This window comes from Rattus rattus, chromosome 5, assembly GCF_011064425.1.
Source record: "Rattus rattus isolate New Zealand chromosome 5, Rrattus_CSIRO_v1, whole genome shotgun sequence".
Taxonomy (NCBI): Eukaryota; Metazoa; Chordata; class Mammalia; order Rodentia; family Muridae; genus Rattus; species Rattus rattus.
The window spans coordinates 14,507,285-14,521,277 of record NC_046158.1 but is presented as its reverse complement, the minus strand read 5'-3'; the positions used below and the strand labels follow the sequence as shown (position 1 = coordinate 14,521,277).

Genomic DNA, 13,993 nt, shown 5'->3' with positions numbered 1-13,993 from the left:
TCCACTGTTCTTCCATCCAGGCTTCCTCACCCACGACTCTCATCTATTCCATCTCAGAATCAGTGTGGTTATAAGCCTCCTTCTATCCAAGGAATATTTACATTAACCTTAATCTTCACTTGAAACTTTAAAATATTTTATGTTGTTAAAAGAATTTTGAATAATGACATCCTACTGAAGGTGGTATTTGGGGCTGGGATATGGAAGTCTCAAAGCTGCAATGGAAATTATGCTACACAGGGGAGTGATTTTTCATGTTTCTTTGAGGTAGAAAACAGACAGAGTTGAAAGCAACAGAAAGAGTGCTCCATTACTCATTCTACCATCAGTTAAGATTCTGCAGCCAGACTTGAACCCTAGATGTGCAGGAAGTCTTTAGCCTTTAGAACAAAGTGATGGACCATGTCATTCACATGTTTCTGGGAGACTAAATGGGAGTGTTCACACATACTGAGACTCTGCTTCCAAATGGCATGTAGACATGGTTGATTACTTTACTGCCGTCATTGGTACTTATTCTTTTGACATGAATTATCACTGACTGAACTATGTTGGTTTAGAAATACACTCTTCCTTTCATTTGGTCATAGCCTAGGGAACCAGGTTACTTTTAAGTCCAGATGACAAAGTAATGGCAGGGCCTCTAGACCTCTGAAATGTTGCTTTTCTATATAATGTTTTAACCCATTTGTAACTTTCATATGGTGTGAGATAAAAAATACTGTCTCTATGTTGTGTGGATAGACAAGTGCCTCAGAACCACTTATAGAGAAGTCCATTTTTTATTTATACACTGACCCATAACACCATTTTTATCCACTGCAAATTCTTTATTATAAGCCTATCTGGACTTAGGCTCCCTCTTCCTCTCCACTGCTTTTCTGGTTAACCTTTGTAATTACCTTTGTTTCTTATGATAATTGTAGTGCAATAATGTGCTTTTCTATACTATCATAAATGCTTTTCTTCTTTAAAAAGATTTTTATATTTATATATGCTAGAAAACAAATCTTGGTTATTTTAGAGATACTAAAGTATTAAAATTTGTTTTAAAAATTCTTTTGGATTTTTAATGCAGTTCTTTGAAACTGGGGGAGAAGGTACTATTAGGAAGGTCAAGCCTACTGCTGAACTAGGTCTGATATAAGCATTTAACTGAAGCTAAAGTGGTGGTTTTACTTGGCTGTTATAGCTGTATTATCAATCAATTGATATTATGTATGCATTAATTGTGCTCTGTTTTGGACCACAGCTAGTGACAAACTAATTGCTAATTATAGGCATAGTAACACAGGACATACAGAAGTAAGAAAAACATCACAAGCAGAATTATGAAGGGTAGATTTTGACACTAGAAAATTATTTGGCTTTAAGAGAACAAACTTGGAGTCAAAACTCATGAGTACACAACCCCTATTCTCTTTGTCATACTTTGGTGTCTATGAGACTATTTTTCCTTAAACCACAACTTTTGTACAGTAGAAATGGTAATAGTATATATTTAGGTCATCTATTTTTAATTATTTAATGTGTTAGTGCACACATAAGTTTAGAATTGTATATAAGTAAAACATTTAGTAAATGTTGACTGTAACTATTATTATTCACAGAGTCTAGAATCAGACTGAGGAAGAAAGTGGCTTCATATCTAAATCTACATTTTTTATCCTCTACAAAATTTGGAAAAAAACATATGGAAAATGTAAAAGAAAAGCATGTAAAGGAAGATAACCCCTAGGTCTAATAAACATCTTTACTGTCTGTCATATGTCACAATCATTTATTTTTTCAGCCTTCTCCATCAGTAGGTGTATCCAGCTGATACACAAGTATGAGGCTCAAGAACCATAGTAGTGTGTCTGAGTTCCTTCTCCTGGGGCTTCCCATCAGAGCAGAGCAGAGCGGCATCTTCTTTTCCATGTTCCTGGCCATGTACCTTACTACAGTGCTGGGGAACCTGCTCATCATCCTGCTCATCAGGCTAGACTCTCACCTCCACACCCCCATGTACTTCTTCCTCAGTCACTTGGCCTTCACAGACATTTCATTTTCATCTGTTACTGTTCCAAAGATGTTAACAAAAGTGCCGAACCAGAACATACCCATTACCTATGAGGGGTGTGTTTCACAGACCTACTTCTTCATATTCTTTGCAGATTTGGACAGTTTCCTTATCACTTCAATGGCCTATGACAGATACATGGCTATCTGTCACCCTCTAAACTACACTACCATCATGAATCAGAGCCGTTGTGCTACTCTAGTAGCTATATCCTGGATCATAGCTTCTGCTTGTGCTCTTTTGCACACTCTTCTCTTAGACCAACTTTCCTTCTGTGCTGACCACACTATCCCACACTTCTTCTGTGACCTGGGTGCCCTGCTCAAGTTGTCCTGCTCTGACACATCACTCAACCAATTAGTAATCTTCACAGCAGGTTTGGCTGCCATTATGCTTCCATTTCTATGCATCCTTATCTCTTATGGACATATTGGGTTCACCATCCTCCAGGTTCCCTCAACCAAGGGCATCTGCAAAGCCTTGTCCACTTGCGGGTCCCATCTCTCAGTGGTGGCTCTCTATTATGGGTCCATTATTGGTCTCTACTTTCTGCCCCCATCCAACAGTACAATCAACAATAACATAGTTGCTTCAGTGATGTACACAGTGGTCACTCCCATGCTGAACCCTTTCATTTACAGCCTGAGAAATAAAGATATGAAAGGGGCTTTAAGAAAACTCTTGAGTAAGAAGACAGGGTTTTCCAACTGATAATTTTTTTTTTGCTTCTGTATTATATTATGTCCTGAATAATATAAATTCAGATTAATAAAACTATGTCTCACTAGTTTTTCTTTACTGACATTATTTCTGTACCTATGAGAATACTAAACCAGGATATTTTATGTTTTTGTTATATTAGTTTATTGGATATTGGGATTGGTAAGTATTGGGGCTAGTATCTTTAAATGGGAGCTGTTGTGATTAGTACTTCCTCCAATCTTAAATTTATTATAAATTGTGTCTGGATTTTCTACTATTGAAAAAATTCCAGTTTTATGAAATATAGCTTCCTTTGCACTTAAGCACCCAGATAACTAAGAGCTTTGAAGTTTTCTACAACTCTTCAAGAATTTTAATTCAAATTACATAATAAACAGTGCACAGCTCTTTTCCCTTGGGAAAATACTCAACATTTCTTCACTCAAGTATGCAGATATCTGGTCTCAAATGCCATTTCAGTTGTCTTTGGTTTTGTGTAACAGTTTAATATTCAATAAAATTATCATACTTGGCAATCAAGTGGCAGATCCCTTGCGGTCCAGACACCACCCGGATCTGGAGGGACCCAATCAAAAACTCCCTGCACCCAAATCCCGTGGGAGGGAGAGCTAAACCTTCAGAGGGGCAGACATGCCTGAGAAGCCAGAAGAGACTACACTCTGCCCACATTTCTGACTCCAGTGGAAAACACCTAGCACCATCTGGGACCCTGGTGCATGGGAGCCCCGGGAAAAGACAGTGCAGGCTGTCCTCATTACTACCACATATAGCACAAAAGCAGCCACCCAAGAGCGACTTAAGCCAGGAGACCACAGGTAAGACCAACTTTTCTGCTCCAAGTGACCTACCTGGTGGACTCAGGACACAGGCCCACAGAAACTGCTGAAGACCGAAGACAGGAAAGACTACACGCCCAAAAGCAGAACACCCTGTTCCCAAAACTGGCTGAAAGAAAATAGGAAAATAGGTCTACAGCACTCCTGACACACACAGGCCTAAAGGACAATCTAGCCACTGCCGGAAATAGCAGAACAAGGTAACACCAGAGACAACCTGATGGTGAGAAGCAAGTACAGGGACCTAAGCAACAGAAACCAAGACTACATGGCACCATCAGAACCCAATTCTCCCACCAAAGCAAACACTGAATATTCAAACACACTAGAAAAGCAAGATCCAGATTTAAAATCACATTTGATCATGATGATGGAGGACTTCAAGAAAAACATAAAGAACTCCCTTAGATAAACGGAGGAAAACATTAATAAACAAGTAGAAGTCTATAGAGAGGAATCACAAAAATCCCTGAAAGAATTCCAGAGAAAAATAATCAACAGTTGAAGGAATTAAAAATGGAAATAGAAGCAATAAAGAAAGCACAAAGGAAGACAAACCTGGATATAGAAAACCAAAGAAAGAGACAAGGAGCCACAGATACAAGCATCACCAAAGGAATACAAGAGATAGAAGAGAGAATCTCAGGAGCAGAAGATTCCATAGAAATCATCGACAAAACTGTCAAAGATAATGGAAAATGGAAAAAGCTACTGGTCCAAATCATACAGGAAATCCAGGAGTCAATGAGAAGATCAAACCTAAGGATAATGGGTATAGAAGAGAATGAAGATTACCAGCTCAAAGGACCAGTGAATATCTTCAACAAAATCATAGAAGAAAACTTCCCTAACCTAAAGAAAGAGATGCCCATAAACATACAAGAAGCCTACAGAACTCCAAATAGATTGGACCAGAAAAGAAACTCCTCCTGTCACATAAGAGTCAAAACACCAAAATGCACAAAACAAAGAAAGAATATTAAAAGGAGTAAGGAAAAAAGGTCAAGTAACATATACAGGCAGACCAATAGAATCACACCAGACTTCTCACCAGAGACTATGAAAGCAAGATCCTGGATAATTGTCATACAGACCCTAAGAGCAAATGCCAGCCCAGGTTACTGTATCCAGCAAAACTCTCAATTAACATAGATGGAGAAACCAAGATATTCCATGACAAAACTAAATTTACACAATATCTTTCTACAAATCCAGCCTTACAAAGGATAATAAATGGCAAAGCCCAACATAGGAAGCAAGCTACTCCCTAGAAAAAGCAAGAAACTAATCATCTTGGCAACAAAACAAAGAGAAGAAAATCACACAAACATAATCTCACATCCAAATATGAATATAACAGAACGCAGCAATCACTATTCCTTATTAACTCTCAACATCATTGGAATCAACTCCCCAATAAAAAGACATAGATTAACAAATAGGATACGCAATGAGGATCCTGCATTCTGCTACATACTGGAAACACACCTCAATGACAAAGACAGACACTACCTCAGGGTGAAAAGCTAGAAAACAACTTTCCAAGCAAATGGTCTGAAGAAGCAAGCAGGAGTAGCTATTCTAATATCAAATAAAATCGATTTTCAACTCAAAGTAATCAAAAAAGAAAACAAAGGACACTTCATATTCATCAAAGGAAAAATCCACCAAGATGAACTCTCAATCCTAAATATCTATGCCCCAAATACAAGGGCACCTACATACATAAAAGAAACCTTACTAAAACTCAAAGCACACACTGCACCTCACACAATAATAGTAGGAGATTTCAACACCCCAGTCTCATCAATGGAGAGATCATGGAAACAGAAATTAAACAGAGACATAGACAGACTAAGAGAAGTCATGAACCAAATGGACTTAACAGATATTTATAGAACATTCTATCCTAAAGCAAAAGGATATACCAAAGGTGTTTCTAGAGAACTCCATAATGCATTGTGGCAATCAGAAGAGCAGTAACCTCACAAACAAGCAACTCTAGGTCAATATATCAATATGCTTTGGGTAAAAGCTCCTGGGAAATTGGTATGAGTTCCAATTTTTCAAAAGCTTGAGAGAATTCAGAGGAACAATACCATTAAACTGTCCCAAATTAGAGAAAGCAGGATATAATATCTCTGGCTCCTCCAGGAGTTCTCCATGTTGGCACAGACATGGGAGAGTTTGTCCTTGGAGAAATTATAGTATAACCACAGACAATGATTACAGACAGGGTGTCTCATGAAGATTTTTGCTTTTTAGTTCTCTTGTGGGAACTGTCATTCATAGTTGGTAATGAAACAAGCTGCAGGTTTCCTGTGATGACTTAAATGTCTTGTTTCTGAAGCTCATGCTATTTCAATAATTTTAAAAAGACATCACAAATTTGGGAGGAGATATGTTGGTGAGGGCTCCAGGAAGAAATCGAGAGGCAAGTTGAGGCAGATATACCCACAATACATTGTATTCATGTATGAAATGCTCAAGGAGAGAAACTACACCTTAAAGAAAGCAAGACTATAATTTCCTTGCAATGAAACCAAAAGGGAGACACACAAACATAGTTCCACCTCTAATAATGAAAATAATAGGAAGTGACAGTCACTATTCCTTAATATCTCTCAACATCAACGGATTTAATTACCCAATAAAAAGACAGAGACTAACGGACTAGATATGTAAAGAGGACTCAGCATTTTGCTGCAGGCAAGAAACACACCTCAGAGACAAAGACAGACACTACCTCAGAATCAATGGCTGGAAAACAACTTTCCGAGCAAATGGCCCGAAGAAAAAAAGCTGGAGTTACCATTCTAATATGAAATAAAATTGACTTTCAACCAAAAGTCATTAAAAAAGATAAGGAAGGACACTTCATATTCATCACAGGAAAAATACACCAAGATGAACTCTCAGTCTTAAATATCTATGCTCCAAATGCAAGGGCATCTACAGTCATAAAAGAAACCTTACTAAAGCTCAAAGCACAAATTGCACTTCACAGGATAGTAGTAAAGATTTCAACATCCTACTCTTGTCAATGGACAGATCATGGAAACAGAAAGTAAACAGAGACACAGAGAAATTAACAGAAGTTATGAACCAAATGGATTTAACAGATATTTATAGAACACCACATCCTAAATCAAAAGGATATACCATTTTCTCAGTACCTCATGGAACGTTCTCCAAAATTGACCATATAATCGGTCACAAAACAGGCCTCAACAGAGACAGGAAAATAGAAATAATCCCATTCATCCTAACAGATCACCACACACTAAGACTGGTCTTCAATATCAACAATAATGACAGAAAGCCCACATATACATGGAAGTTGAACAATGACAACTTAGTCAAGGAAGAAAATAAAGAAAGAAATTAAAGACTTCTTAGAATTTAATAAAACAGCAACCAACAGATTGGAAAAAGAACTTTACCAATCCCACATCTGATAGAGGTCTAACATCCAAAATATACAAAGAACTGAAGAAGGTAGATTCCAGTGTGCCAAATAACCCTATTAAAAATGAGGTACAGAGCTAAATAAAACATTCTCAGCTGAGGATTATTAAATGGCCAAAAAAGCACCTAAAGAAACTTTCAACATTCTTAGTCATCGGGGAAATGCAAATAAAAATAACCATGAGATTCCACCTCATACCAGTCAGAATGGCTAAGATAAAAACTCAGGTGACAGCAGATGCTGGTGCGGATGTGGAGAAAGAGGAACACTCCTCCATTTGTGATGGTATTGCAAACTGGTACAAACCACTCTGGAAATCAGTTTGGAGGTTCCTCAGAAAATTGGACATTCCACTAACTGTGGACCCAGCTATACCTCTCTTAGGCACATACCCAAAGGATGCTTCAACGTACAAAAAAGACACATGCTCTACTATGTTCATAGCAGCTGTATTTATAATTTCCAGAAACTGGAAAGAACTCAGATGCCCTTCAATATAGGAATGGATTCAAAAAATGTGGTATATCTACACTATGGAGTATTACTCAGCTATCAAAAACAATGACTTCATGAAATTCATAGACATATGGAATGAACTAGAAAATATAATCCTGAGTGAGGTAACTCAATCACAGAAAAACACACTTGGTATGCACTAATCGTTAAGTGGGTATTAGCCCAAATGCTCAAATTACCCAAGATGCAATCCACAGACCACAGGAAGCTCAAAATGTGTATTCTCCAACCCCTTCTTAAAAAGGGAAAAAATATCCATAGGAGGGAATATGGAAGCAAAGTTTATAACAGCTACTGAAGGAATAGCCATTCAGAGCCTGGCCACACATGGCATACACACACACACACACACACACACACACACACACACACACACACACACAGCCACAAAAACTAGATAAGATTGATGAACCTAAAAAGTGCATGCTGAAAGGGACCAGAAATAGATCTCTCCTGAGAGACACACCCAGAGCATGTCCAATACAGAGGTCAGTGCTAGCAGCAAACCACCGAACTGAGAACAGGACCCCCTTGTAGGGAATTAGAGGAATAATTGAAAGAGTTGAAGGAGCTTGCAACCCCATAAGAACAACAATGCCAACGAACCAGAGCTTTCAGGGACTAAACTACTACCAAAAGACTATACATGGACTGATAGCAGAGAATAGCCTTGTTGGGGCACCAGTGGAAGGGGAAGACCTTGGTCCTGCCAAGGTTGAAACCCCAGTGCAGGGGAATATGGCAGGGGTGGGGTGTCAGTAAGGGGTATGTATGTGGAGAATACCTGTATGGGGAAGGGGAATGTTGAGGGGAGGGGATGGAGGCTTATGGACAGGAAACCAGGAAGGGGAATAACATTTGAAATGTAAGTAAAGAAATATATCTAATAAAAATTTTAAAAATTAAAAAATTCCTTAAATGATAAACAAAATTATTCTAAAATTGTTGACTACAGAACTAAAAAATATTTCTTAGTTTCATGATCATCTTTTATTTTTGTGGTTAGCTTATTTTTCTCTTTTCTACTGATACTTTAAAATATATTTAATCACTGTGTTCCTCATGTCCTTCCAGATTCTCAACACCCTTCCTACTTCATGCCCCTCTCAAAGAAAACAACCAGGCAAGTAAAAAAGCAAACCAAAATGAAAATATAAGAAACATAGAAAGGTAAATACACCATAAAAAGCACAAAATTGGAAACTATAGTATATAAGCAAAAGATCAGTAATATAAAACAAAGTAATATTTAAAAAAAATCTATAAAAACATCATTGAGTTTATTTTGTGTTGGTCATCTACTTCTAGGCACAGGATCTACCCTTAAATGTGGTTTACTTACCCAGTGATATTCCAATGGAGAAAAATGTCTCTTCCTTTGCAAACACAATGTCAGTTGTAGGTGAATTTTTAAGAGAAGTCAGATTTGTTGCAATGCTCCCCTTTACTTTCTGGGATTTAACAATAGAGATGTCTCAGTATTTACCATAGTGAGTACAAATGTGTATACACACACACACACACACACACACACACACACACACACAGGTTCAAACTGAAGCTAAAACATTGTCAGTTTGTGTCATGCTATTTGAAAAAGGTTTGAGGTAGCTCTTACTGACCATGTGATGCATATAACTGGGAAGTTTAGTTAATACATCATAGAGAAGCAAAGTGACATTATAATTTACCACTGAAAATGTGATTTGAAATGGATCATGCATTTCTAATGTCAGATTTCATGTGTCTAAGAGGTGATATAGATTACAATGGTAATGGAAATATCATTAAGATTGAAAATGGAAAAATATATTAATAAGAAAAAATTATGCATAACAAAACACATGAACACAATATATATATTTTATGGATGACTATGCCAGACCTAAAATATATATATTGAAACTATTTATGTCTTATATCTAATTCTAAATAAAGTCATTCGTATCTCACTAGATTTTAATGATGTCATAACAATGGTGGACTCCAAAAGGATTGAGACCTTTAAAGAAGGATGGTTTACTTGTTCTCTCTCTCTCTCTCTCTCTCTTTCATCTTTTCCTGTTCTCCTTTATCTTTGTTCACCCTTTTGCTTTACATCTGCTATCTGTCATATGAACATATAGAAAGAAGGCAGTTATTAACTTTTGTAGACTATGGATAAAACATATCATCATAGACTTCTAGATCCAGCACTCTATGTAATTAGATTTCTGCTGTTTATGACTCCCAGTTTCTGGCACATTTTTATAGCATCCTCAAGCAAAGAAGTAATGTGCATGACTTAACAGATCTCTGTAGTTTAGAGGTTATTACATATACAAAAAAGTTTATTATGAGGAGTAAACTAAGTTGAGTGGATAACCTTTAAATACAACACCATTATGATTGTCTTTAAAAAATACATTACACTTAATACATCAGACCAATTTGATATATCTAGCACCTAGAGGGTGTCCATTAAGTTTAGGTTCATGGTTTATATAGAACTGTTGCCCTTCTATTTCAATCATTGTACAGTACATTGTAGAAAATCCATTTCAATTTGTGACCAAGCTAATTGTGTTTAAGTTGTTGGGGAAAGTCTTGTGCTTGGTTACTATGTCTCTTAAAAGAGCAAGAACTGCAGCAACAAAACAGCTAAAAATGTGTCCAATAAGATGGTTCATCAGAGAAAAGACACTTCCTAGCAAGCCCGATACCCTAAATGTTAGCCCCAGGGCCCACACAATGCCAGGACAGTAGCAATTCCAAAATGTCTGACTTCCAGATGTAAGCACACACATTAAATAAATAAATAGATGTGAAATAATTTTGAAAAACCTACTAAAAATGCATGCTAAGAAATGGTAAACATCTATAATGTAAGGGAAGGAGAGCTGGAAAAAAGTTACTCCAGCAGCTGTGAACTCTATTAGACAGTAAAGTCATTGTCTTGGTTAGGGTTTCCATTCCTGTGTTAAGACCATGACCATGGGAAGGTCACCAGAACATGGGATGGAAAGGGCATGTTTTATCTTACACTTCCAGGTAACAGTGCATAACTGAGGGAAATATTGGTAGAAACTCAAACAGATGAAACAAAATTCTGGAGGTGGAGCTGATACGGACACCATGGAGGGTTGCTACTTAATGATTACTCATTATGTCTTCCTCACTTTGCATTCTTATAAAACCCAGGAACACCAACCCAAGTATGGTACCACCCACAGTGGATGGGCCTTCCCACATCACTAATGATTCAAGACAATACTCCACAAACCTGCCCACAGGTCAATTTTATGGAGACATTTTCTTAATTAAGATTCTCTCTTCCCAGACAAGTCTGGGTTTGTGTCAAACTGACAAAAGGCAAGCAGCCCAGTGGCCAAATATAATGATTATGTGTTGCATGTCTCAAAGCAAGCAAAAGATAACAGTATTATTAATGTTTCCTATGAAGCAAGATGAATAATGAAGTAAACATTGTACTTAACTTTATTTGAATATTACCTAACTTAAGCATACATGGAAACTTGAAAATACATATCAATTTTTTCACTGTAGTTTTAAATGATAACTTTTTTAAAAATGTCATTAAAAATAAGCAATGCATGATATTGCTTATTTGCCCCTCACTCTTTTCTTCCAACTTGCCATAGGATCCCCTATCATGTCTTTCCCCAAATCCATGCCCTCCTTTTACAGCTTTCTATTTAACCCACAGTGATCAAATAATGCTCCCCTTTGTGTTTGGACATGGGGTAATCTAGTGGGAAATGTGGAACCCTCTAGAGGTCATAACCCTGAAGAAAGTGATTCTCCTCTAGCCAATAGCTCACCAGCTATGGGTACAAAGGCTCCTCACTTTTTTTAAATTTAAATTTTAATTTTTGTATTAATTTTTCTGTTTATTTACATCTCAAATGATATCCAACTTCCTGGTTATCCCTCCACCAAACCCCCATCTCACATCTGCCCTCTCCCCTTCCCTTAGCCTGTTTAAGAGTGCTCCCCACCCACACTCTCCTGCCCTACTGCTCCATCATACCCCTATGCTGGGGCATCAAGACTCCTGAGACCAAGGATGTTCCCCACCATGGCTGTCAGGCAAGGCCATCCCATGCAGCATATGTATCTGGAGCCAAGGATCCCTCCAGGAACACTCCTTGGTTGGTGGTTTAGACTCTGGGAGAACTGGTTGGTCAGGTTGTTATTCCAGTAGGGTTACAATCCCTCTCTCCTCCTCCAGTTCTTCTGCCAGCTCCCCCACCAGGTTCCCTGAGCTCCATCTGAGGGTTAGCTCCAAGCATCAACATCTACATTGGTCAGTTGCTGGCCAGACTTCCTCAGGAACTGCCATACTAGATTCCTGTCAGCAAGCATCTCTTGACCACAACAACAGTGTTGGATTTTGTGTCTGCAGACATGATGAATCTCCAGGTAGGCCAGTTCCTGATTGGCCCTTCCTTCAGTTTCTGTTCCATTTTTGTCCCTGTTCTTCCTTTGAAAAGGCAATTTCTGGGTTAAAAACTTTGAGATGTGTGGGTATCACAATCCTTTGACTAGGGCCATGCCTATCTGCTGGAGGAGGCCTCTAGAGGATCTATCTCCCCCTTCTTTGCACACTTTTGGCCAACGACATTCCCACTGGGTCCTGGGAGTTTCACGTTTACCTGATGTATGAGATCCTCCAGTGGCTATCCCCAGTTCTTCATCCACCCTGTTACATATGTTTGTTCAATTTCTTGACTCTCTGTATATCCCTCATATCTATCTCCTCCAGATCCTGATGATGCCACCTTTATTTCCTTCTCCTCCTTTCTCCCTTCCTGGTCCCCCTTTCCTTCCATTTCCCACAATTGTCCTGTTCCTTCCTCAATGCAGGAATAAAGCATTCACACCTGGTCTTCCTCCCTTCTAATCTCCATATGTTCTATGGGTTATATTACAGGCATTGTGGGCTTTTGGGCTAATATCCACTTATTGGTGAATACATACCATGTATGTTCTTTTGCGTCTGGGTTACCACAGTCAAATTGATATTTTCTACTTCCATCCATTTTCCTGTGAATTTCAGGAAACTGTTTTTAATTGCTGTGTAGTACTCCATTGTGCATATGTACCATATTTTCTGTATCCATTCTTCTACTGAGGGACATCTGGGTTGTCTCCAACTTCGGGCTATTAAACAAACATAAGGCTGCTCTGAACACAGTGGAGCATGTGCCCTTGTTATATGTTAGAGCAATGAATGATGAAACAGAACAAGGGGAAAGACATAGCAAGCAGTAAAACTTGGCAGCTTCAGCCATGTGGCTTTGGCTTTAAAGTTAGAAGAGACTCCAGGGTATATGCCCAGAAGTGGTATAGCTGGGTCCTCAGGTAGTACTATGTCCAATTTTCTGAGGAACTGCCAGACTGATTTCCAGAATGTTTGTAACAGATTGCAATCCCGCCAGCAATGGAGGAGTGTTCCTTTTTCTCCACATCCTCACTAGCATCTGCTGTCACCTGAATGTTTGATCTGAACCATTCTGACTGTTGTGAGGTAGAATCTCAGGGTCCTTTTGATTTGCATTTCTCTGATGACTAAGAATGTTGAACATTTCTTTAGGTGCTTCTCAGACATTTAATTATCCTCAGTTAAGAATTCTCTAATCAGCTCTGTGCTCCAATTTTTAATAGGGTTATTTGGTTCTCTGGAGTCTACCTTCTGGAGTCCTTTGTACATACTGGATATTAGCCCTCCCTCAGATGTAGGATTGCTAGAGATCTTTTCCCAATTGGTGGGTTTCCATTTTGTCCTATTGACAGTGTCCTTTGCCATAAAGAAGGTTTTTTCAGGTTTTTGTTGTTGTTGTTGTTTGTTGCTCTTAAAGCACAAGCCATTGGTGTTCTGTTCATGAAGTATTTTCCTGTGCCCAAGAATTCAAGGCTCTTCTCCACTTTCTTTTTTATTAGATTAAGCATATCTGGTTTTATGTGGAGGTCCTTAATGTACTTGGACTTTTGCTTTGCACAAGGAGACAAGAATGGATCAAATTTGCATTCTTCTACATGCAGGCTGCTAGTTGAATCAGCAACATTTTGTTGAAAATTCTGTCTTTCTTCCACTGGATATTTTTAGCTTCTTTGTCAAAGATCAAGTGAGCATAGGTATGTGGGATCATTTCCGGGTCTTCATATCTATTCTAATTTTACTGATCTACTTGCCTGTTTCTATACCAACATCATGCCATGTTTTATCATAGCTTGAGTTCAGGGATGGTGATTTCCCCAGTAGTTTTTGTTTTTGAGAATAGTTTTCAATATCCTAGGTTTTTTGCTATTCCAAATAAATTTGAGAGTTGCTCATTCTGACTCTATGAGGAATTGAGTTGTAATTTTGATGGGGATTGCATTGAA

General features: G+C 38.2%; 1 protein-coding gene across 1 annotated transcript; it reads left to right on the top strand.

Moving 5' to 3' along the window:
- The first annotated feature begins 1,831 nt into the window (after positions 1–1,831).
- LOC116900131 (olfactory receptor 3) lies at positions 1,832–2,773 on the top strand. The gene has a single exon (XM_032901904.1). It carries the CDS (start codon positions 1,832–1,834, stop codon positions 2,771–2,773), a length of 942 nt encoding a protein of 313 aa, XP_032757795.1.
- Positions 2,774–13,993: the final 11,220 nt, after the last annotated feature.

What these genes read in the sequence shown, in the direction of transcription:
- LOC116900131 (XM_032901904.1), top strand. Translation starts at nt 1,832, where the DNA reads ATGAGGCTCAAGAACCATAGTAGTGTGTCTGAGTTCCTTCTCCTGGGG.